We start from the raw sequence: 20,594 nt of genomic DNA on the forward strand, positions 1-20,594 counted from the left end.
CCACCAACAGTGTCCCCATTCAGAGGGTTTTGGGAACCATCTTTGACCATTGTCTGCCATCACTCCTTCAGACAGTAGGAAAAGGGAAAGTGAGAACGTCTATAGGGGGAAAAGTACTTCTTTTCTTGGCTTTAATCTCTTTTTAAAGCTTCATAGATCTACATTTCCAGCTGAGCTACTGGAGCTATGCAGTGTCAGATAAATATTGAAGAGAGAGGTTTCAAGCTGAGCTTTTAAATCCCCTTATCTGCATGAACTAATAATGCAGATTTAGTGCTGTTAAAAACAGACTGATAAGTCTTTTCCTTTAAAGCCTTTAAACTGCTAAAGAGCATTTAACAGAAATGCAGTTCAAACCCAGAGAACAATGCTGAGAAGGAAAACAGTTTAATGAGCTAAACCTTCACTGAATGAAGCAAAAACACCTTCTCACAGTTGATTTAGGTCACTGTGGGAGTAAGTGAAAGCTAGGTTCTGTTAACTCTGCATCTTCATAAACATGAATTAAGTACAGCCTTTTCATGTAAGGTAAAAGCTATCACAGGACTTTGAAACACAAAAAACAAGAAAGTTTGCAAATACAGCTTGGATAAATTACCTTAACTATTAAAATCAGAGAAGTTGGTTTCCCAAAATTATTTTAACACAAGGTTTTACCACATAAGCATGAAGCATCTCAGTATATCTAAATTACTGAGAAGGGGAAGTGTTAGAGGAGAAAAAAAAAAAAAAAAAAAAGACAAAAGGGAATAGGTGCAGAGTGAATGTTTTAAAGTTGTCTTTAGAAGTTTCCACTTGAGTGAATCTATTAATAAACGTAATAACATATTTAGAGAATAGAAAGGTTTAATCTCGCAATGGTGTTATGAAGTGATTTACCTTTAAAATTAGCTTTTTTGAAATTAGAAAATGAATAATACAGCAAGGAGAATGTTTTTAAAGACAACTAGCTGGTGTATGCTGGGCCAGATTGTTTTAATCATTTGCCACTTAGCAAATGTGAAGAAAATATGGTGATAAATAGATTCTTTAAGAGAGCTAGAATTACATCAGTGATGAGCAAATATTTGTTTATTTACAAATACATACACAGTGTATATGTATAAAATTGGTCTCTGTAATGAGTCGATGCTAATGTAAACCCAACCTAAATTCCCAGAAGTCAATTATATTGTTCCAGATACAAATGCAGTCAAATCTGAAGTTGCTTTATAAATCAGAATATAGAACACCAGTAGTGTATTTTCTAAGACAAAAAGAAATTCTTCTAGACCCATTTTGGTTAATTCACATGTACCGTTATCCCTATTTGCATCATACTTGCATCTTTTTATTTTCTAAAGGTGGAAAGTTCAAGCTATATAAGAGATTAAAAAAGGAAATTATTTTATGTTTTACTTCAGACTTCCATACATCTCCTGTAATTAATGCTTGTGCATGTGTATATTGCTGTATTAGTCATATACTTTAGATCCTTGCTAGGGAAAAATGTCTGCTAAATTTACAAATTGAGTAGAAACCATAGGATAGGGTCCTTTAAAAGTATTAGAAAATAGTATGTTAAGAATAAGAATGTCAGATATTAGCCTGATAACTGTCATTTTTGTTGTGCCAGCCATTTAAACTTCCTGAAATTATCTAGAGCATTCAGATCCATAAAATGAATGTTTTTCTTTCATTTTTTTTTCTTTTTTTTTTCCTTTTTTTTTTTTTTTTTTTTTTTAAGAAAGTGACAGTGCTCTTCTGTTTTCCTATTGAAATGTTCCCTGGCCTAGTTCAACAGAAACATTTTTACATTACAACTGTGAAATCTTGGCATAAAGCTCCCCTTTGTGCCCTTCATTATTTTCTCACAAATATAGTCCATTGTCACATAGCTGAAGTTAATTTGATCAACATTGGGACATTTAACTTTTATGTCCGGTCAAAGGAGCTGTTTCATGCTCATTTTGGGTATTCAGAAGAAATGATTGCCAGAAAAATAATGTTACTATTAACAATTCAGAGCAATTAGTTTCCCAGGGAGAGGCGATGTGATGCACCGTCTCCACACAACTATTCTTTGTCATTTTATGGATGCTCATCAGTCAACTGTCACATCTTCTCAAAGACCCCTCCAATCTAAATGTTTCTTTTTGGGCTTTTCCCAGAACTAGCAGCTGAATGAGCAAAAGAAAAGCCACTTAGTTTCTAGGCAAAGGAAAACTTCACTCTAAAGATCTGGGTCATTTGAGAAGATTCTAGGAGTAGCCTGCTTTTTTTTTTTTCTTTTTTTTTTCAACAGTGATTTTAATGTCAAGTGAAAACTCTCTGTAATCATGTGTCTTCAAACATTTAGTGATTTTTTTTATGTATTCAGAAAGAATGCACTCCCAGGGCAAATAAACCTTCTATCCAAATGTCGTCTAACAAAGGTTTAAAACCCTAGATCACATTCGGAAAGACAGCTTTTCATTAAACACCCTGAGGCTCATCTCATTAATATTTAATCATCCCCCCCTTAAAGTAAGGTTAAGTGCTCTCAAAATTAACGTGTTTGTATAATATGCTCGTTAAAGAGCAAATCCAGCAAAATTATCTTGTTACTTTCAGCCTGTCAAATAAAGTCGAAGACACTTTTTCCTTGCTTTTTTTTTTTTTTCTATTGGCTCAAACTTTTACTTGTTTGATGTGGTTGTCAAAAAATTAACTCATGTCCTTCGTGTTTACACAAACAACTTTTGAATTTGATTTAGGTTATATTTTTAGCAGAGAAATGATTTTCTACTTGTATGCATTGTAACAAAAAATACACATGGTTATAATTTTAAGGACATGCTAAACATTTATACACTACATGAATGATGATTTTTGATAGTCCTAGTCGGCAAGTTTACCTTCATTCAGTTATTTTCTGTGTTTGGGGCTTTTTTTTTTTTCTCTTAATAACTGAACAGGTCCAGGGGTTTAGATTATCAAGACTATTATAACAAGCCTTTCTGGTGTTTGTTATTCATATTGTAAATAAAAGATCTCTTTTTTTCTCTCATGTCAAACATAAACCTGTAAAAGCAGAAACTGGTTTTCAAGCAAAGATCTAATTGGAAAATTAGCAATCCAAAATCCAGAACTTTAGTAACTTCTAGAAACATGTCACTTAAGCAAAAAAATGTGTGGATATGCTAAGTCACACTTCAATTTGCCTACCTAATGTGAGCAGAATTGTGTCTCTTTCAGAAGAGATGTTAAAAATATAAAGCACTGAAACTTCCTGGAGTTTTTTTGTTTTGTTTTGTTTTGTTGTTTCGTTGTTGTTGTTGTTGTTTGTGTGTGCGTGTGTTGTTTTTGTTTGTTTGTTGTGTTGGTTTTTCTTTACAATAGTTTTCACAAAGACAAACTCACTGTCTAATGCTGTGGATTGCAGTAAAGGATTTGCCAAGTCTGCTTGTGAGGACTCTTAAGACTTCACCTCATCTTTTGTAAGGGTTTTGCTCCTTTGTACCTGTTTTCCATTAATAGGTTCTCCTGGAGCTGCCTCAGCTGTGTACCCCGTCTCTCTAGCAGAATACAACTGATGTAACTACAGACTAGACTGGATGTAGTATGAAAAGATAATTTGTGTAATTAAACAGAGACAATTGAAGAGAAAAGAGAAAAACTCTTAAAAAAGAAACCTGAAGCAGTGGCTGAAAATAACTTGTGGCCAGTTTGATTTTTCTCTGAAAGTGCCTTTATATAAGAATTGCAGGGCATGTCACATTCCCATTGGATTATTTTTCTCTTTTTACTGTAATTTGTTCCTTAGAGATTTGGAGGCTAGATAAAGAGCAGTCATTAGTGTCTAGCTAAAGGTGACACTCACATCAGCATTCATTGTGGTTTGTGCCTTTTGAAATGTTCTATCGTATAGTCATATAATCTTCCAGGATAGCTATGATTTAATTAAAAAGAATCTATATGGGCTGTTGATCCAATTTTTATTCATTTGCAGAGAAATGAAAATAAATTGCTATTGTGATTTTATTTACAAGCCACTGAATGCTCACTGTAAAATGATGCTATGAGCTGATAGTTATAAAACGAAGAAATGGTTGAAAGAGCTCCATTCTGCTACCATTTGAGTCTATGGGCACTAAGTGAATAACCATCTTTCATCGTTTTTACTCCCATAGGGAAGGTAGGATCACTGTAGGAGAATGGTTGTTTTCTTTTGTGTGCTGTGTTCTGGAAAGATACAGATTATGTTTTACAGGTAAATAACCATATGCAAGTTGCAGCATTTTTAGCTGCTTGTCTGTGTGTCTGTACAAGTGCTGAACTACCTGTAGGTGGACTTTGCAGAAGTTCTTCATGAACTGGCAGGTAACTGCAGTAACTGCTTCACATTTAATGAAAGCCTCTTTACATTTCTTCCATCAGTGTATGGTTTAAGTTGCAGTTAAGATGTTTCAGTTTCTTACTGCAAAGAAGGATTGGTCCTGCAATCTCTGTATCCACCAGAATTTTCCTTGGCCAAATGCTAGCAGCTCTGATTTTTCAATCTTTTGAAAGAGAGGATTTTTCCTTCTCTTTAGCACTTCAAATATTTCTGTCATGTCACCCTTTGTTTTTTTCCTTTAACTAAGTAGTCCACTGTAGTGTGATTTTCAAAGGATTAAATGCCCAAGCTAATAATTAAGTATGTAAAATTTGTTACTTGTTAGCTTTTTTTTTTTTTTTTACATTGAGCATTTCTGAGTCCTTTGCAAGTGAAGACTTTCTGTGTTTCTAATAATTTGTATTAGGCTTTTCAAGAGCAGGGTTGTTTTTATTTTTGATTCACACTCTGTCTGAGCCTAGTTGGCTCCGCAGGCAAGCCGATGAGAACATGTTGGTTTCAGTTGCTAGCAATGCCCAGTGGTGTGATATGGCTGGCGTCCTGTCACCTTCTGCTGCCCCCTCTACCCATGTAGCCATCCCCCGGAGGCTGGACAGGGAAAGGCACCTGTGGCCAGTCTTGGGAGGGTATGGCAAGGTACAAATCTTCCAAGATTTCGTAATTATTCTGCCACTGTTCCCACTGGTGAACTGTCTCAGAGGTACAGTGCCTGTCTTTGGAATTTTTCTAGAGTTATCATAAAAAATACTTTTCCCAGATTTTAAAGAGTTAGAGGATCAGTATGCTATTGCCGTGGATCCTAGTTATTTTAAGGCTTGCCATTAGCACTTTTAACACTAAGTGAACACAGGGTTTGTTTTACTCTACCACATCCAAGCTGTGCAGAACTGTAAACAAGAATTGCTGTGTGTCAGTCTTTACGCAGATGAAGACATGGCAGTTATCTGCTGTCTGCTTATGACCACGTGTTACCAACACTGAGGGGATTCAGAAGTTATGTGTAAGAATTTTAGTCTTCCATGATAAAAGATTCAAAAAGACATGTGGTTTCTGTTTTTTTCTTGTTGTTTTCTTTTACATCAGTTGGAGAATGAGAAAATTTCTTTGTAATGGAACGCCAGTGCCGTAGTATTGTATTTTCCTGTAGCAAAATTGACAAGTACTTACATCATTATACATGGCTGCTATTTCATTAGGCGAATGTCAGTGTCAGGTAAGATCATGGTTTTATCAATATAATGAAAATACCAGTCAAGTGAGGAAAAAGTCACAATTTTCCAGCTCTAAAAATTGATTTTTATTGCTCTTCTTGTAATCCTTTCTTTGGATTAAGTATTTATTATTGATGTGGTCTTTCTTTTAATCTTAATAGATGCTGACATTGTAATTAATTAAAAAATACAGCATTTTTGCCCAAATGGCACTATATTGAAATTAAAAGTGAACATCACATATTAGTTAAACAGCCCTGGCAAATGCCTTGAGTGCTAAGATGATTGCCTAAGCTTCTTGACAATTCCCTTCATCTTGCTGTATGCTGCTTGACCTTTTGAGATGTTTTGGTGTTATTAATAGGTTTGAGCCATTATATCCGAAAGAACAGGGCACAAAAATATGATAAAGTTTATCTTTCTAATGACAGTGCTACAACACCTTAGGCATGCCAATGAAGTCACTTGCTTCCTGTCTTTTGAGGCACACTTACACATTACCCAGGTAACTTTTATTCAGGAAATTATGTTTTTTTCTGGAATTCGTCTCTCAATACGTACCTGGGAATGCAAGGTGATGCAAGCTGAGTGCTGACTGTACTGCAGAAGGGAAGCAATGCTCAGAAGAGCTGACAAGGTCCTGTCTTTCAAAGTTCTCTCTAAAGCTTTTGGTGGAGAGGTTGCGATTGTTTACTGAGAATCTCCCCAGGCCACTTCTCGAGGTGTGGATGTGCAATCTGAACTTTATGTCCAAAACTTAAATGGAAAAAGTAACAAGGATAGGAATGACAGAAATCTGACAGACCAAGTAGCAATCCTGTGCCTTTTTTTGTTGTAGCCAAAACCTAACATTTCCAGTCTCTTGATCTTCAGTGTCAACACGGCGGTGTTGTAGAAGACAATTTTCACTGTCGTCGTTCCAGGCCTTTCCACCAGAAGTCACTGCAGGAGTTGTTATTACCTCTGGCACTGTAGATCTACGTAAAAGAAAGTGCATGTAACCTTCTTATCCATAGTTCTCCTGCTGCTTTCATACTACCTCTTAGCTTCCACCAACGGGACAGTCAGGTCACTTTCTGCTTTTATTTTATCCCGTTCTAAACGTTCTCCTCTGGGGTAAGATCCTTGCTTGCCATGCAAGCTGTGCATGCCCTCAGCCAGGTGCAGGGCTCCACGGAGGGGCACAGGCCAAGTGGCATCCATGCTCCCCAGTGAGCCTGTGGGCAGCCCCACGGTGCCAGGCTCCTGGCAGTCCCTGGGCACTGCACCCATCCATCAGCTGAAGCATGGAAAGGTTTTACTGTCTCAGGAAGAGGCTCAGGTATGCCAGTATGGATTTTACTGAATTTGGATCAAAATAACCATTGGTCCAGAGCTGTGCTTAGATTAACGGTTAACAATATGAGCAGTTTAACCTGAGAAATGATTGCTGCAGCTAGACTGAGCTGTCGTGTACATAGCTGTTTGTGATTTTTATCATCCTTTAGTTAGGAAAGGGCACTATATATAGGCAATCACATTTTCCCTGTAAAAGCAGCTTTCATGTCTTTAATCCTTCTGAATGAATAATATGCCAAAATATAGAGATTGCAAAAGGATAACTTCTTACCTCATAAGTTGTATGAGAGATACGGAAGCTTTCATACGAGTTAGTATTTAGCTTAAACGCATTTAGTTATTACATAAATGTGCTCACTGAATAAAATATGGGTTGACCTTTGGATTGTTTCTTCCCAAACAACGTGACAGTGTCCCTCCTTCTCCTCCATTCAGCCTGCTTGGCAGAGCTGCGAGTTTTTTTGTTTTGTTTTGTTATGTTATTGTTGTGTTTTGCTTTTTTTTTTAAAAAAAAAAAAAAAAAAAGAAAAGAACCCTCAAGCCCTTCTTTTCAGTGGTGTCAAGTCAGGATGAATTGGCCAGGGAAGCATGTTTATAGACTGTGTGAAGAACTTTGTCTTTGTGTGGGAACGCTGGTGACACTGGTATGGCTTGCCTGAATGAACTGCGATGACGCGGCTAATAAGGTGTCCTGCTGAGTGCCGCCACAGCCTTTCTCAGACCTCCCACTTAATGCCATTCAGCTCCAGCTCAGTGTAGCTAATTTTTCCCATTCCCTCAATTCTTTAGGCCCCCTTACAAACAGAAAAGTCAACTTTCACACCGTGGAGAAGATAAGTGCTTTAGGAAATAATCGTGTAAACAGAATGTTACCTTCTGACCTGATGCTGATACCTTGGTCTGGGACAAAACCCAGCTGGCTATTGCATTAGACATGGCTATTAAAGGAATAATGCTGCTGATCCTCCTTACAAAGTGCCCTGAGAAATGGTTTAGCCAAATCACAGTGCCTCTTGTCACAGTGAATCATGTTCAGCTGCTCTCTTCCATGATCAAATTGCTGATATTTAGATGCTCCCTTGTCTTCTCCTTTCTGGTGCCAGTATGGGAGGGGGATAAGTAGGAAAGGAAGTATAAGTCTATGCTGTTTCTGCTTGCCCTAGTATTTTCTGCCTGAATTTCAATGTTGTGAAACATGCATACAGTACACCATATCACTTTTACAGAAGAGGGTACATTTCATAAAGTATCTTTATTTGCAGTGACTGTGAGTACTTCAAAATGGCAAAACTAAATTACAGAAGGATTTCAATGATTCCAATAACATGGAACTGTTCATTTTAAGATCACACTAACAGATTCATTTAGGTATTTCATGTAGAGAATAAATTTAATAACTAGTCCCAGATCTCCAGGAGTATCAGGAAGAAGAGGAACCTCTACCTCTTATTTATTTGAGTCTTGATAAGAATATGATATCCTCATAAAGAGCTTTGAATCAACTTAACCTTCACAGTCCTTTTAGTTGATACTGTCACCCAGACTTAGAGGTACACCCTTTCATTGAAGTAACTTGACATATACTGGGTTCTAAGACCAAATCCATTTGCTTTTACTGTGGCATTTGTTTGACTTTTTTTAGGTTTGCCAATTGCATGGGTCTGTGGTCTGAACTGGGAGGTGTGATCACTACAGGCAATTTAGCTCAAACTGAAGCTGTTAAGCTTCATCGCTCAGATGGTTTGAGCATTTTCTCATAATTCTCCTGGTACATCCGAAATAACAGGTTTTGTCAGAGATCTTTTGGAAAATGTGTGAGGGGGCTGCTGGGCTACAAAGCACTGCTCAGTAGTAGGTAGCTTTCCTAGAAGTCCTACTGAGAACAGAATGACTACATGTCCAGTGTAGCACCAGTAACCTTTCTGGCTTTGTAATGTAGTTGCTGATAGCCAGTGTAAGACAAACTGCAGTTATTGGACCACAAAAAAAAAAGAAAAAGAAAAAAAAAAAAAGTTAAACATTTATTTTTCAGCAAACAAATTGCTATAGTAATTTCACATTAATTTCTACCCTTACCAGTGAAGTTTACTCCTTCCTTATAAACAGAGTGAACCATGGATCTGAGACATCAAAATGTTTAAGCATGTGACTTTGACTGGAAACGTTACTTGAAAGTTACAATTGCTTGAATGTTTTATTCTTGTGTCATGTCTAAAAAGCTATTCATCACTGATTTAGAAACCATCTGTGGATTGCTTGTCTCTTCTGAAAATACAACAAATTTTAAAAAGAACCAGAGAATAGTCCAAGCAGTCCAAAAGACTTTCAGTGTTGCACCATGACTTAAAAATGTAGAATTAGTTGGAAATAAGCAAAATAGTTAAGGTAATGTGTTCCAAGTGTGAGGAAATGCTCATCTGATGATATTATCAAGGAACACCAGTGACAGGACCCGTGGGAACAGGGTTAAGCTGAGGCAGGGGAAATTTAGGCTTGACATCAGGAGGGGGTTCTTCACAGAGAGGGTGGTTGCACACTGGAACAGGCTCCCCAGGGAAGTGGTCACTGCACCGAGCCTGTCTGAATTTAAGAAGAGATTGGACTGTGAACTTAGGCACATGGTCTGAACTTTTGGGTAGACCTGTGCGGTGTCAAGAGTTGGACTTGATGATCCTTAAGGGTCCCTTCCAACTCAGGATATTCTATGATTTCCTATGCAATTTTAAGCACTGTGTATTTGGAACTAGTAGAAGAGAAATAATCTATGGCATTTATTTTTGCACACTTTAGAGTTTAAGGCGGTCAGCAATAAATCCTGTCATAGGTGGGAATTTTTTCCGGTGGTCTGTATTTACCATATTCTATTTGTTATTTTGATTTCTAAATTGCACAGAAGTTTTTGGTTTTGGTTTTGGTTTTCATGTTATATATGCAAATAAACTTTTTTCATAAGCAATACTTTCTGCAGCAAGAACAAAGGATTAGAATAGCAAAAATGTTCTTCAAGCCATTACAGAGGAAAGACATCTTTCTGTAAGGGAAGACTCGTAGTCTGTTTGAAAAGTTTTCTGTATTATTTGTGTTGGGTATGTCATGATTGCCTATAATCTCTTAACAGCCTGGTATGGTCACAATAAACAGCACAGTTAGTTGACAAAAGTTAAGTACTTGTTGGTTCTCATAAGTTATGAAATTTTTAACTAAAAGCCACCTATTTTATTACAAGCTATTTAGAAGAGTTGTACAGGAATGTATAGAGTCTTCGAGAACATTGAAGCCCTTCTGGATAATCTAATAGTCAGCAAGTACAAGATAAAAGAAATAGCGCTAGGTACTCCCAATAAAAGCATTAAATTAGTGCTGGTGACATAGGTTGGCTGCTTTCTTTTTATATGATTCAAATTTATCACTCCATTGACTGATTCATGGCAACATTTTTAAAGGATTATTTGATTCATGGTTAAAGCAAGGGTATTGTTTTAGCAACGAATAACAAAGTAAATAGCATAGATTTTGAAGCCTTCCTACTTCATTTGCAAGTGCTCTTTCTTAAAAAAGCAAATATAGTCTTTTGAGTTCTCATTTACTTTTACACTTTATCAGCTATATATTTGTGGCTTAGAATGCAGAAACAAGGAATGGAACTTTTTTTTTTTCAGTTCTTGCTCCAGTCCTAACACCTTCTTTGTGCATCCTTGGTCCTGGTGAAACTGTTTTTCACAGTACAGTGCACAAGTTCTATCCAAATCCCCCTAATGCTGGATGTTATTCCTGCATTGCTGCTGGGAGAGGAAATATTGCTGTACTTTTCTTTATTGCTGTCTCCTTTGCTAACTTGATTCTGATTCTAAAAGCATAATTGAGATAGTTCTTGTGCTATTGATTCAATGGAATTACAGGCACCAGTAAGTATTTCAAATTAGAGCTATCAGAGTACCACACTGCTGAAATAATTCTAAAATTCGGGAATTCTTGAACTAATAATAAGTCCCAGTGTCCAGGATAGTATGTGACAAACATAAACATCTAGTTGAGTCATTTAAGGCATTTTTATTGTTAGGTATCCCAGATCATTTAATAAGTACGTATACATGTATATGCCTTGTACCACTGTTGTTAATTTTACTGTACGCCTAAATTTCACCACTTGTGAAAAGGAGATACATCGAAAGCCACTTAAACATCATTCTTGAGAAGTAATATTTGGACTATTTTATTTCAATCTGTAATGAGATACTTTTTCTAAAATATCCATCAAGAGAAACTACAAGGGGAGCTACTGGTTAAAACTATCCATTTTAAAGCTGGCATTCATTTGTATGCAAATCATGTGTAAATCAAGTAATCAAGTAATGTGTAAAACTATGAAATGACTGAATTTTAATTAATTGTTCAGGAGCAGACTAATAAGCTGTTTTGTTCATCAGTAACTGTTTGAGGATTTTCAAGTTAATTTGGTTAGCAGACATTTTAACTGGCTATTTTTGGAACAGACTGTTTATTTGGAAAATCTGTCTTTGCATAATATAATCTCAGACATCATCCTCATAATATCAATTTGCTTTGAGAGGCCTTCTCTAGACCTTGATGTCATTCCTGCAATATCTCTCAGGTTTTTGTCAGCAATAAATGGCAGTGGGCAAAGGGATATGAATCAGGAAAGTTGCTGCAGAAAAATCAGTTTTTCTTATGTACAAGTTGCATATCAGATCTAGCAATTGTAGTATTAGCAGATTAAGGTAAAGTAAATGGTTTAACTTTTAAGTTCTCGTTTTCCTTTAATGTGCCAGGAGGGCACTAATCAAACTAATGTTACGTACAGGTCAAGAATGACAGGTTTTTCTTGATGCTTGCTAGGAGTTGACAGTAGACAGTATTTATTAACAGTACCTGCAATAATTTGTCAGCTGAATGGAGGATTTGAGATTTTCATACCAGAAAAGTCTTTACAAGAGTTTTCACTTCAGATGATCACTACCTTAGGTCCAATGCACATTAATTTTTCAATTGAATAATGTTCCTTATGCAATAGATTACAGTGAACTAAAAATGTGAGATAGTATAAACGGAGATAAAAGGAGTAGTATCTCACTGTAAATCCAATGTTGTATCTTTCTTTACAGCTTTGAAGTATCTAAATGGATGTAATACATTGAAAGGTTTAAAACCATTTAAAATGAATGCCTCCTTTCTGGGCAATGTTGTTCCAGAAGGCCTGCTTACTGTGTACTGCTTTGTCATTATTTACCTATCTATTTGCATTCCTGCCTCTTTCTCATTTGGGGTTTCTGGCATCATAGTGCTTACATATTTATATATTTCCAGAATGTACATAATGTATTGCCTTGCATTTGTTCCTTATTTCTTATATACTGTGCATCTAGTGTGTCAGTCCATTTTTTGTGGGTTTTGTCTGTGTATTTTATTTGTAGCTGTAACAGTCACATTTCACTCCATATCGTCCTTGGCTACTGATGGGAAATTAATTGTATTGATTCTTGTTTTGAAATTAAGCTTGACTCATTGGATTTCTGAATGTCAAGATCTCTGGAACCAAGTAAAACTGTACATTGTTAGGAGTACCAAACAGGTGTTACTAATAATAGATAAACTAATAATACAATAACAATTTTTAGTAACACAAAATTTGTAAGATGAACAATAATGCCTCATTTCCTTGTTTATTACTGAGCAAAGGCTTGAGAAAAGAGTTAATCTTTATTCCGCATCTGGAAAGATCACCTTTTAGGGGTTAGCTACAATCTCAGTGAAAATTTGCTTTCAAGATACGAGAACTGCCTTTCAGAGAACCATAGATAATCTAGGAAAAAATGTGTAGTTTAATCAGCATCAGTAATGTTTAGCACTAATAAATCACTCTTTTTAAAGTCCTTAGAATATTAACAAACGCTAGTAAATGCTATGATCACAATCTTACAGATACATAAATACACAACACAGAATTGAAGGTAGGTGAATTCTGAATTTACTACCAATTTGGAGTTTCTAATTTAGTTGCCCAGCCCAAAGCACATATACTTAACTTTTCAAAGGTGTGGAGTACCTCTAGGATGCCCTCAAGGTTTCTCTCTTGCCCAAGTGCTGGTTTTGTATTGATTTTTTACTAACTTCTGCGAACTAGCATTCCTCTAGATTGTTCTTTCAGACAGATAGGGGAATTCAAATGCGTTATTTTAATGGGGTCGGACACAATTGCCTGAGCAAGGATGATCAGTCCAAAAACATGGTTAATGTATTGAGAAGATTGTTTCAGTATAAGCTGATAGTTTTGATCATTCCAATAATTATTTCTAAGGTAGTACTTAGAAGTAAGATATGCAAGATTTGCGCGTTTGTACATGTTCACATATACATAAAGCTGAATGGCAGTTCTGTTTGTGTTTTGTTTTTTTGTTTTTTATTTTTTTCCAGAATTATAGATCAGCGGTTTGAGAAAGTTTCATATTTCGTCTTTGGAGATTTCAATTTTAGACTGGATGCCAAAGCAGTAGTAGAGGTAGGACTTTCATTTTTCATTTTCATTTTTGTGGAAATGTTAAAAGTGACTTAATGAACTAATCTTAATGTTAACATCAAGCTTGGCTAAGAATACTGTTAACAAGAACATCTGACAGGTACCTAGAAATGACTGTGCTGGGAAACTGCTGAGGAAATTGAGAAAAACATAGTTAACATCAGCATTTTTTCTAAGTAGTGGCGTGTAAAGTGTTTCTTACATGTAGAGTGAGATGTAAATACGAATGGGCTTAAGAGTCCATACTACCTGTTTATGGTCCTGTGTATAGAAATGGGAAAAACATAGCTACCCATCTAAGATCAGACTTGGAGTCTTCACGTTGCATAGAAGAGTCTCTTTCATTGATAGGCATCTTTGAAATCTCTTTTAGCTTCAGCAACGGATACCACATTTGTATTGTATGTTTGTGACTTTTGTCATACATTTGGAGCTCACAGTGAATCTCACAATCTTTTACTGTAATTGGTGGGGGAAAAAATGAGAAATTTCCTAAATTTCTGTAATAGAATTCAACACTTTAAAAATAAGAACAGACATTGGTGCAAACCTTTGTGACAGTAACATCTGAGTGTGGAAGGGTGAGTGGAAGATTTGTATAAAGGCAAAGGGAATATAGTAAACCTTTTTCATCATGAGTTGAGATTACCTTGACCTCACTGCTAAAGTTCTGCTCCAGGTAGCTTGGGGTCAAAAATAATATCCATGTTGAAAAACAGTTAATCTCATGGATTTCCCACTTTTCTCAGAGTAGCTGCAGTGTCTTTTTGGTGTCCTTGGGGATAGGCATGTATCTTCTAAACCAAAAGCTTTTATTTTGTAAATCAAGTAGCAGGAAGTAAGTAAGCAACCTGTATGTCAAAGGCTGGATACCTTTCATACAGGTACAGTACAGCTCTCATTCCTTACATAATGATTAGTCCTTCATCTGTTGAAAAATACGAGTTTGACAGCACAGTATATGTAGCTAATAACTTCCTTCTCAGAATCCTTTAGACATTGTAGTCATTTAACCAACAAAAGTAAAGCATAACTGAACATGAACTCAAGTCAATTATTTAGAATATGCAGCTTCATATCATGAACATATAATAAAGACTAAATCCTGCCCTCTGACGCTGTTGTTCCCATAGTTATCATCAATGTTATAGGCAACTTGTTTTTGAAATGTCTGGTTTTTTAATTCACTAGTAGTGCAGTATTATTGAGAATGTGTAGTCTGAGAACATCTCTATCAGTCATGGTCCAGCAGAATTATCTTTTACACCCTGCATTGACAAAGAGCACTGTAAGTTTTTCCAAACTTTGTGCATCGCAGTTTGCAGGACTGAACCTGCAGAGAATGCTTTCTTTATTAACAATAAATTAAGACCTCTACTTTTGTATTTGTGAGCTTCAAAGCAGTCTGCTCCTAACAAAATAACGTCACTAACCACATAGGATGCATACTGAGTGTATTGCACAATGGTAAGGTGGTAAGGGTACAGGAGATTCACAATCCTGACACTGCGCTTTTCATCTTACGAAATGCTGCACCAATGTCAATTAATGTTGTTATACATGAGTACACAAGGTTATGTAAAAGGTGTGATTTGAAGATGAATGAAACTCTCTTACCCATTCTTCCTAGATAAAATGTATGCATGTGTGAGTTCAAAAAATGTTAGAGTAATGCACATTTTCTGTTGTTTCTGTTGTTTTATTTGACAGGTAGCATATCCCGTTAAACAGAACTTGACTCAGCTAGATCATATAATGAGAGACCAATTGCAACATCAGTTAAACATAATTAAAGTTGGTCTAGAAACTTCCACTTCCACATATACATATGTAATTAAAGTTGCATTAAGTCTGCATTTGGTACAGTTTATAAACTGGTATGTCAGAAGATACAAAAGATTTAAGAAACGTATGGCTCATGCAGTTTACTACACAGAAGTGGTGGTACAAGCTGAATGTCTTTGGCAGCATCTTGACACCAAAACTGTCATGAATGAATCAATAGTAAGTGTGTAGCATACTGTTTTGACAATAAAGTCTTGGCACCGATGAAACAGATCAGTTTCTAAAGTATAATTTGGAAGCTTGGAGTTACATACCACCTCTAGTAGGTATTGTACCAGATAGGACTTAATGGTTTGATTGTATATAATATGCAATCCCAAATCACTTTACAAACTAGTTTACGAATGGTGCTTCTCAGCTGTGCCATTTTTCCAAAGTCAACAGAGGGCGCAGTGCCTTGAGCAAGGCCATAGAATTACAGAATCAGAGAAGGTTAAGGTTAATCACGGTTAAGGTTGGAGACATCTGTGGGTCCGTCTGGTCCAACCCAGAGAAGGTTGCCCTGGACCATGTCCAGGCAGTTTTTGAAGATCTCCAAGGACAAGACTCCACAACCTCTGTGGGCAACTTCTTCCAGTGTTCCATCATCCCCACCATAAAAAAGTGTTTCCTAATGTTTAGATGGGTTAGAAAACTTGGTTAAGGTTAGGGTTAGCCTTATGTAATGCTTAGTGCAAGCCAAAGTGTTAGCCTGTGCCTGTGCATAGACAGATCGTTTTCCTGGCCCCTTCTGTCATTTTAAATGTGTGTCTGTGCAAACTGCTGATATGAAACATCTATTTGACTATCAGCAGTGGAGTTAATGCTAGGAATTTTAAGGGTTAATCCATTGAGCTATCATCTTTGTGTATATATTACTAAATTTGTCTCTGCTTTTCTTTTTGACCTTTTGAATTCCCTCTTGAGACCACAGTGTGCTGAACACTCGGACACTGGAAGATGCGTTGATAGATGTGTTGTAGACTGTGCCTATACCAAACACAAAGAATGAAGTATATTTCTAAAGAATTTCTCTCTTAAGCCATTGAAAGGGAGAATCTGGGAGCTGTGGAGTCCAGACACTGAAGGACTGGGTGCTAAATCAGATGCTAAAAATGTTGCACGTATTAATTCACAATTAATAGATAATAAATCATTAATATATAATTTATTAAATATTTTATGGGAACTTTAATTTAAAGTCATTGATTTCCTTGCTAGGAAAATCTGCTTTACTGTTGTTGGAGTAATCCAGGGGGAATCAATAAAACAGGTAAAGGCTTCTGGCAATTCTGAGATCCATATGTACATTAACAAGTGTGTTGTCCAGAGGGATAAACCAGCAAGAAAGAAATAGGATGTCAGTAGCATAACAGGCATAGAAAATACAATTGTTTTACAGTATATATGAATTATAACTTGAGCATAATTTGCTGCTTGGTATGATGGTGTTCAGGGAACTACCTACAGCTCAGCATATTAAAGCATTTCAAAGTTGTCCTCATTCTGAAACAGGCCAATGAGAAAGTTCCATTTTAGTCAAGTTTTCTGGGGAAGAAGTGTATGGCCAAATGTGGGCTTGAGGAGATTAAGTCCTGCTCAACGTCAAGCATGTGGACTTTCCCGGCTCCTGTCAATGTGCATTTTAAACCTCTTGGAGGGTCTCCGACCAGGTTTTCTCAGGTTTGTGCAAACAGGAGCTGCATGGCAAGAAATGGGGAATGCTCTAGTCTGTCTGCGTGTTCAGCTTACAAATGCCTATCTGACGCTGCTGGGAGATTCCTTTCATCTGTAATATGTCTAAAGCACTGACAACATTGTCATTGGCCAAGCAGTGCTGAGGTAGCATGAGTGCATCTTCCTAGTAGATGTGCTGAACCAGTTCCCAGTGTGCTCTGGTCATTTCATCTGGGGGCCTGATCCTTACACGTCCTGGTGTTTCTACATGGCTGAACTGTGACGTTCATCTCTCTGCCTAAGGACAGACAGAGCTGATAAACGCTACTACTGTGTTACTGGAAAACATCCAGAAAATCTTCTGTTTGTAGTTTGTAGTCAAGCCTCTTAGTAAGTACCACTTTTTTGAAGATCAATTGTAGATCAGTTCAGAGCAACAAATTACACTCTTGCACTGCTGCTTGTCATATGTCATGCTGGCATTGCATTCTTTTAGTGCTAGACATCCTCAGCTCATCATCTTTCGTACTCTAAGCATTTCTAAAAATAAGCCTAGTAAGTAGGAAATTCCTTTACCAATGCAATACATACAAAAGAAAGATTTACTTTTCCTCAGGTTTTAATCCTTTTAAGGTATGCATGCACAAAGACTTTATTTTTTTCTGATTTTTTATGACTTTTTTTTCCTAAATTTATTTAATCCTACACTTACAAAGTTGACCAAGTTTTAGTATTTTACTGATGTTTAAATTCAAATATTTGCCTACTGATTATTTTTTTTTTCAATGCCAGATCTCTTGGATGAGATAGAGTATTCTAGTTATTTACCCACTGCTTCTGGGTGTTTTCTAGCACTTTTCTTACCAGCTTGTTGTAGATGTGTTTACAACATATACAAAATTATTGTAAGCTTTTATATCTGATCAAATTCTAGTTTAAATCAGCTTGTCAGTGTCTCTAATTCAGGCATTGTCACAACATTTCATAGAAACATGATTTTTTTTTTTGTTTCTGTATGTAGGTGATGGTTCTCCTATACTTTTTCTGGAAGTTTTGCTCTCCCTGTGTTTTAAACATAATACAGATAGGCCATTGTAAGACAGTGGTTATCAGAAATGCAATGCGTGTATGTCTCTCACCAAGAGACACAAAAGCATGTGTGTGACAAAGGTAGTTTTTCTGTTGTTGAGAAATTATCTTCTAAAACTGAATTGCAAGGAGGCTTGATGAGGCTTGACTTGAAAGAAATCTCCAGCAGCAACAAGGTGTACTCCAGGCTGACGTTGAAGAATATTCTGGAAACATAAAAATCATGAGTTAGTGTTCTGGTTCTTCAAAAAGTGTAATAGGGTAAATATTAGGAGGTTCTAAAATGAAGCAAGACTGGTTGTCTATCAGCTTCATAAAATTAGGATACTAAAATCTCTAAACCACATTAAGGGTGAAGAGGGAACTAATGTTTGTGGAGGGATAAGTGGGGTATTTTATTACTAAGAATTGAGGAGGATAGATTCTTTTTGATGATGTGAGAAATTAAGGAAATTAAATTACTATAGGTGAATGAAATAAAATGTCTAACTGCAAGCAGTAAGTTAATTCTCTTCTGTCAGTCCCTAAGATCAAGCAGTTTATCACCTGCGACCTCTGTAGATGACACAAGGCTTCAGGCTGCCAAGGCCATTCAAATCTCCTCTTTTAGCATTTTTATATACATATGTATTTTTTTTTAATTGAAATAACTGATTAGCATCTGTTATTTTCTGTAAGCTCTACAAACACTTACTAGAATAAATGTGGAAGCAGAATTGGCCCTATTAATCTCTCCTTTCCTCTTAACTCACATAGATCTATGGAAATGCAAGTGGGAGGGTCTTGACCCCCGTTGGTAAATTTGTGGGGCTGCCTACACACTGGCATCCCACACGGGCTGTCATTTTGTGTCTTTAACATGCCGAGGTGCCCTTTCCCCTTTGTTAGGGCAAATGTTTAAAAAGGAAAGAGTTCTCATTCGTACTAGCCTGCCCACTTGCTAAAACTTGGCGGTTTATGCAGAGCATCATTCAGGAGATAACTCCTGTCACTATTTCACTGCAACAGCCAAGAGCATCGCAGATGACAGCTTTGGTCAGGCTGTTGGTAGAGATATTTCTCCTTCTGTTCTTTCTAACTTCATGAGAGACAGTTTACCAGGGTTGTTTTATTTAAATCACTTTTCAAGTGTTAGGTGGTTCTGCCACTAGGAAGAGTATTTTTGCTGTCAGTTGGCCACAATAACTGTCTTTATTAATCTTTAAGAATTACTCTATTTTTGTATTTAAAACAAAACAAAAAAGAAACAATAAAACAGGAACAAACAAACAGTTATCCACTGAAACTCTTGCCTATATGTCTAGTTAGTTGTGGGCATGGACAATTCTGCCTCCCTTTCAAAATCCAAATTAGACATCATATCTTCTAGGCAGTAATGAAAGTCAGATGTCTATACATACAGGATCTCAGCTATACCCAAGTGGTAAACTCTTGTAGGTCTTGCTGAATTCTTCAGTGCAGGATAAGCGAACCATCTGTAGTATGGCAGTGGACAGCATAACATGGTATCTGAAGCACTAAAGTATTTTTAGATCATGTTCTATATCTTTGGAACATTGTTCTCTTTAATACAATTTATTTTATTTCAGAAAACAAACTTTGCATATGGCATTTCATCCAGCTATAACTCTGTTTACATACATGTATTCTTAAGCAATTTAATAAATTGAAACAAAAAATCAGAAACCTTTTTCTTTAGTAAATCCATATGATAATGATACTTATTACATTAAGCGTTTTAGAATATTTACAGAATATTTTTAGAATAGCTGATGTTTCAAATCTGTAACTTGGGAACTAAAAGGCATTTTCAGAAATGGAAGTAAATATGTTCTGGAAACCTTTTTCAGAAATGGAAACAAATATGTTCAGGAAACCTGTTCTTAGCAGATGTGCTCTTTCAAGTTCATGAGTCTTTAATTATGGTTAAAAATCACTATGTTAGTTCTACTCTTCCAACTAGACTATGAACCTGACTACTAGTGCTGGTCCACTTGTATCTTCAAACAGGCTGGATCTTCAAACAACTCTAAGCAAAGAACCACAAATTGTTTACAATGGGAGGGACCTCTTAAGATCTAGTCCAACCCCCCTACTTAAGCCAGGTCACTTAGAGCAGGTTGTTCTGCACCATGTCTAGTTGGGGTCTGAATATGCTCAAAAATGCAGACTCTTGGGGCATCCTATACCAGTACTGGGTCCCCATCACAATTGAAACATGTTTTCACATGTTCAGAGATAACCTCCTGTGTTCCAGTGTGTGCTCATTGCCTCTTGTCCTGTCACTGGGCACCACTGAAATGGAGCCTGACTCCATCTTATCCATTCCCTCCCATTGGGTCTTCAGACCATTGATAAGGTCCCCCTGAGCCTTGCAGTTCCAGGTATCTCAGCCCTTCCTCATATGAGGGATGCTTCACTCCTTCATCATCTTTGTGGGCTTGTTCTGGACTCTCTCAAGTATGTCCATGTGCCTTGTGTGCTGGGGAACCCGGAACTGGACACAGTGCTCCAGAAGTGGCCTCACCATTGCTGAGCAGAGGGAAGAATCACTCCCCTCAAC

General features: G+C 36.7%; 1 protein-coding gene across 3 annotated transcripts in view; it reads left to right on the forward strand.

The window, feature by feature from the left end:
- The window catches only part of INPP5A (inositol polyphosphate-5-phosphatase A), a 240,465-nt gene that overhangs the window by 153,259 nt on the left and 66,612 nt on the right, over positions 1-20,594 (forward strand). For all 3 annotated transcript variants that reach the window (XM_032191089.1, XM_032191091.1, XM_032191090.1), the window contains exon 9: positions 13,339-13,423. In XM_032191089.1, the coding sequence (XP_032046980.1) occupies positions 13,339-13,423 (85 nt within the window). The remainder of the gene's footprint in view (positions 1-13,338; positions 13,424-20,594) is intronic.

This window comes from Aythya fuligula, chromosome 7 (genome assembly GCF_009819795.1).
Source record: "Aythya fuligula isolate bAytFul2 chromosome 7, bAytFul2.pri, whole genome shotgun sequence".
NCBI classification, from domain to species: Eukaryota; Metazoa; Chordata; class Aves; order Anseriformes; family Anatidae; genus Aythya; species Aythya fuligula.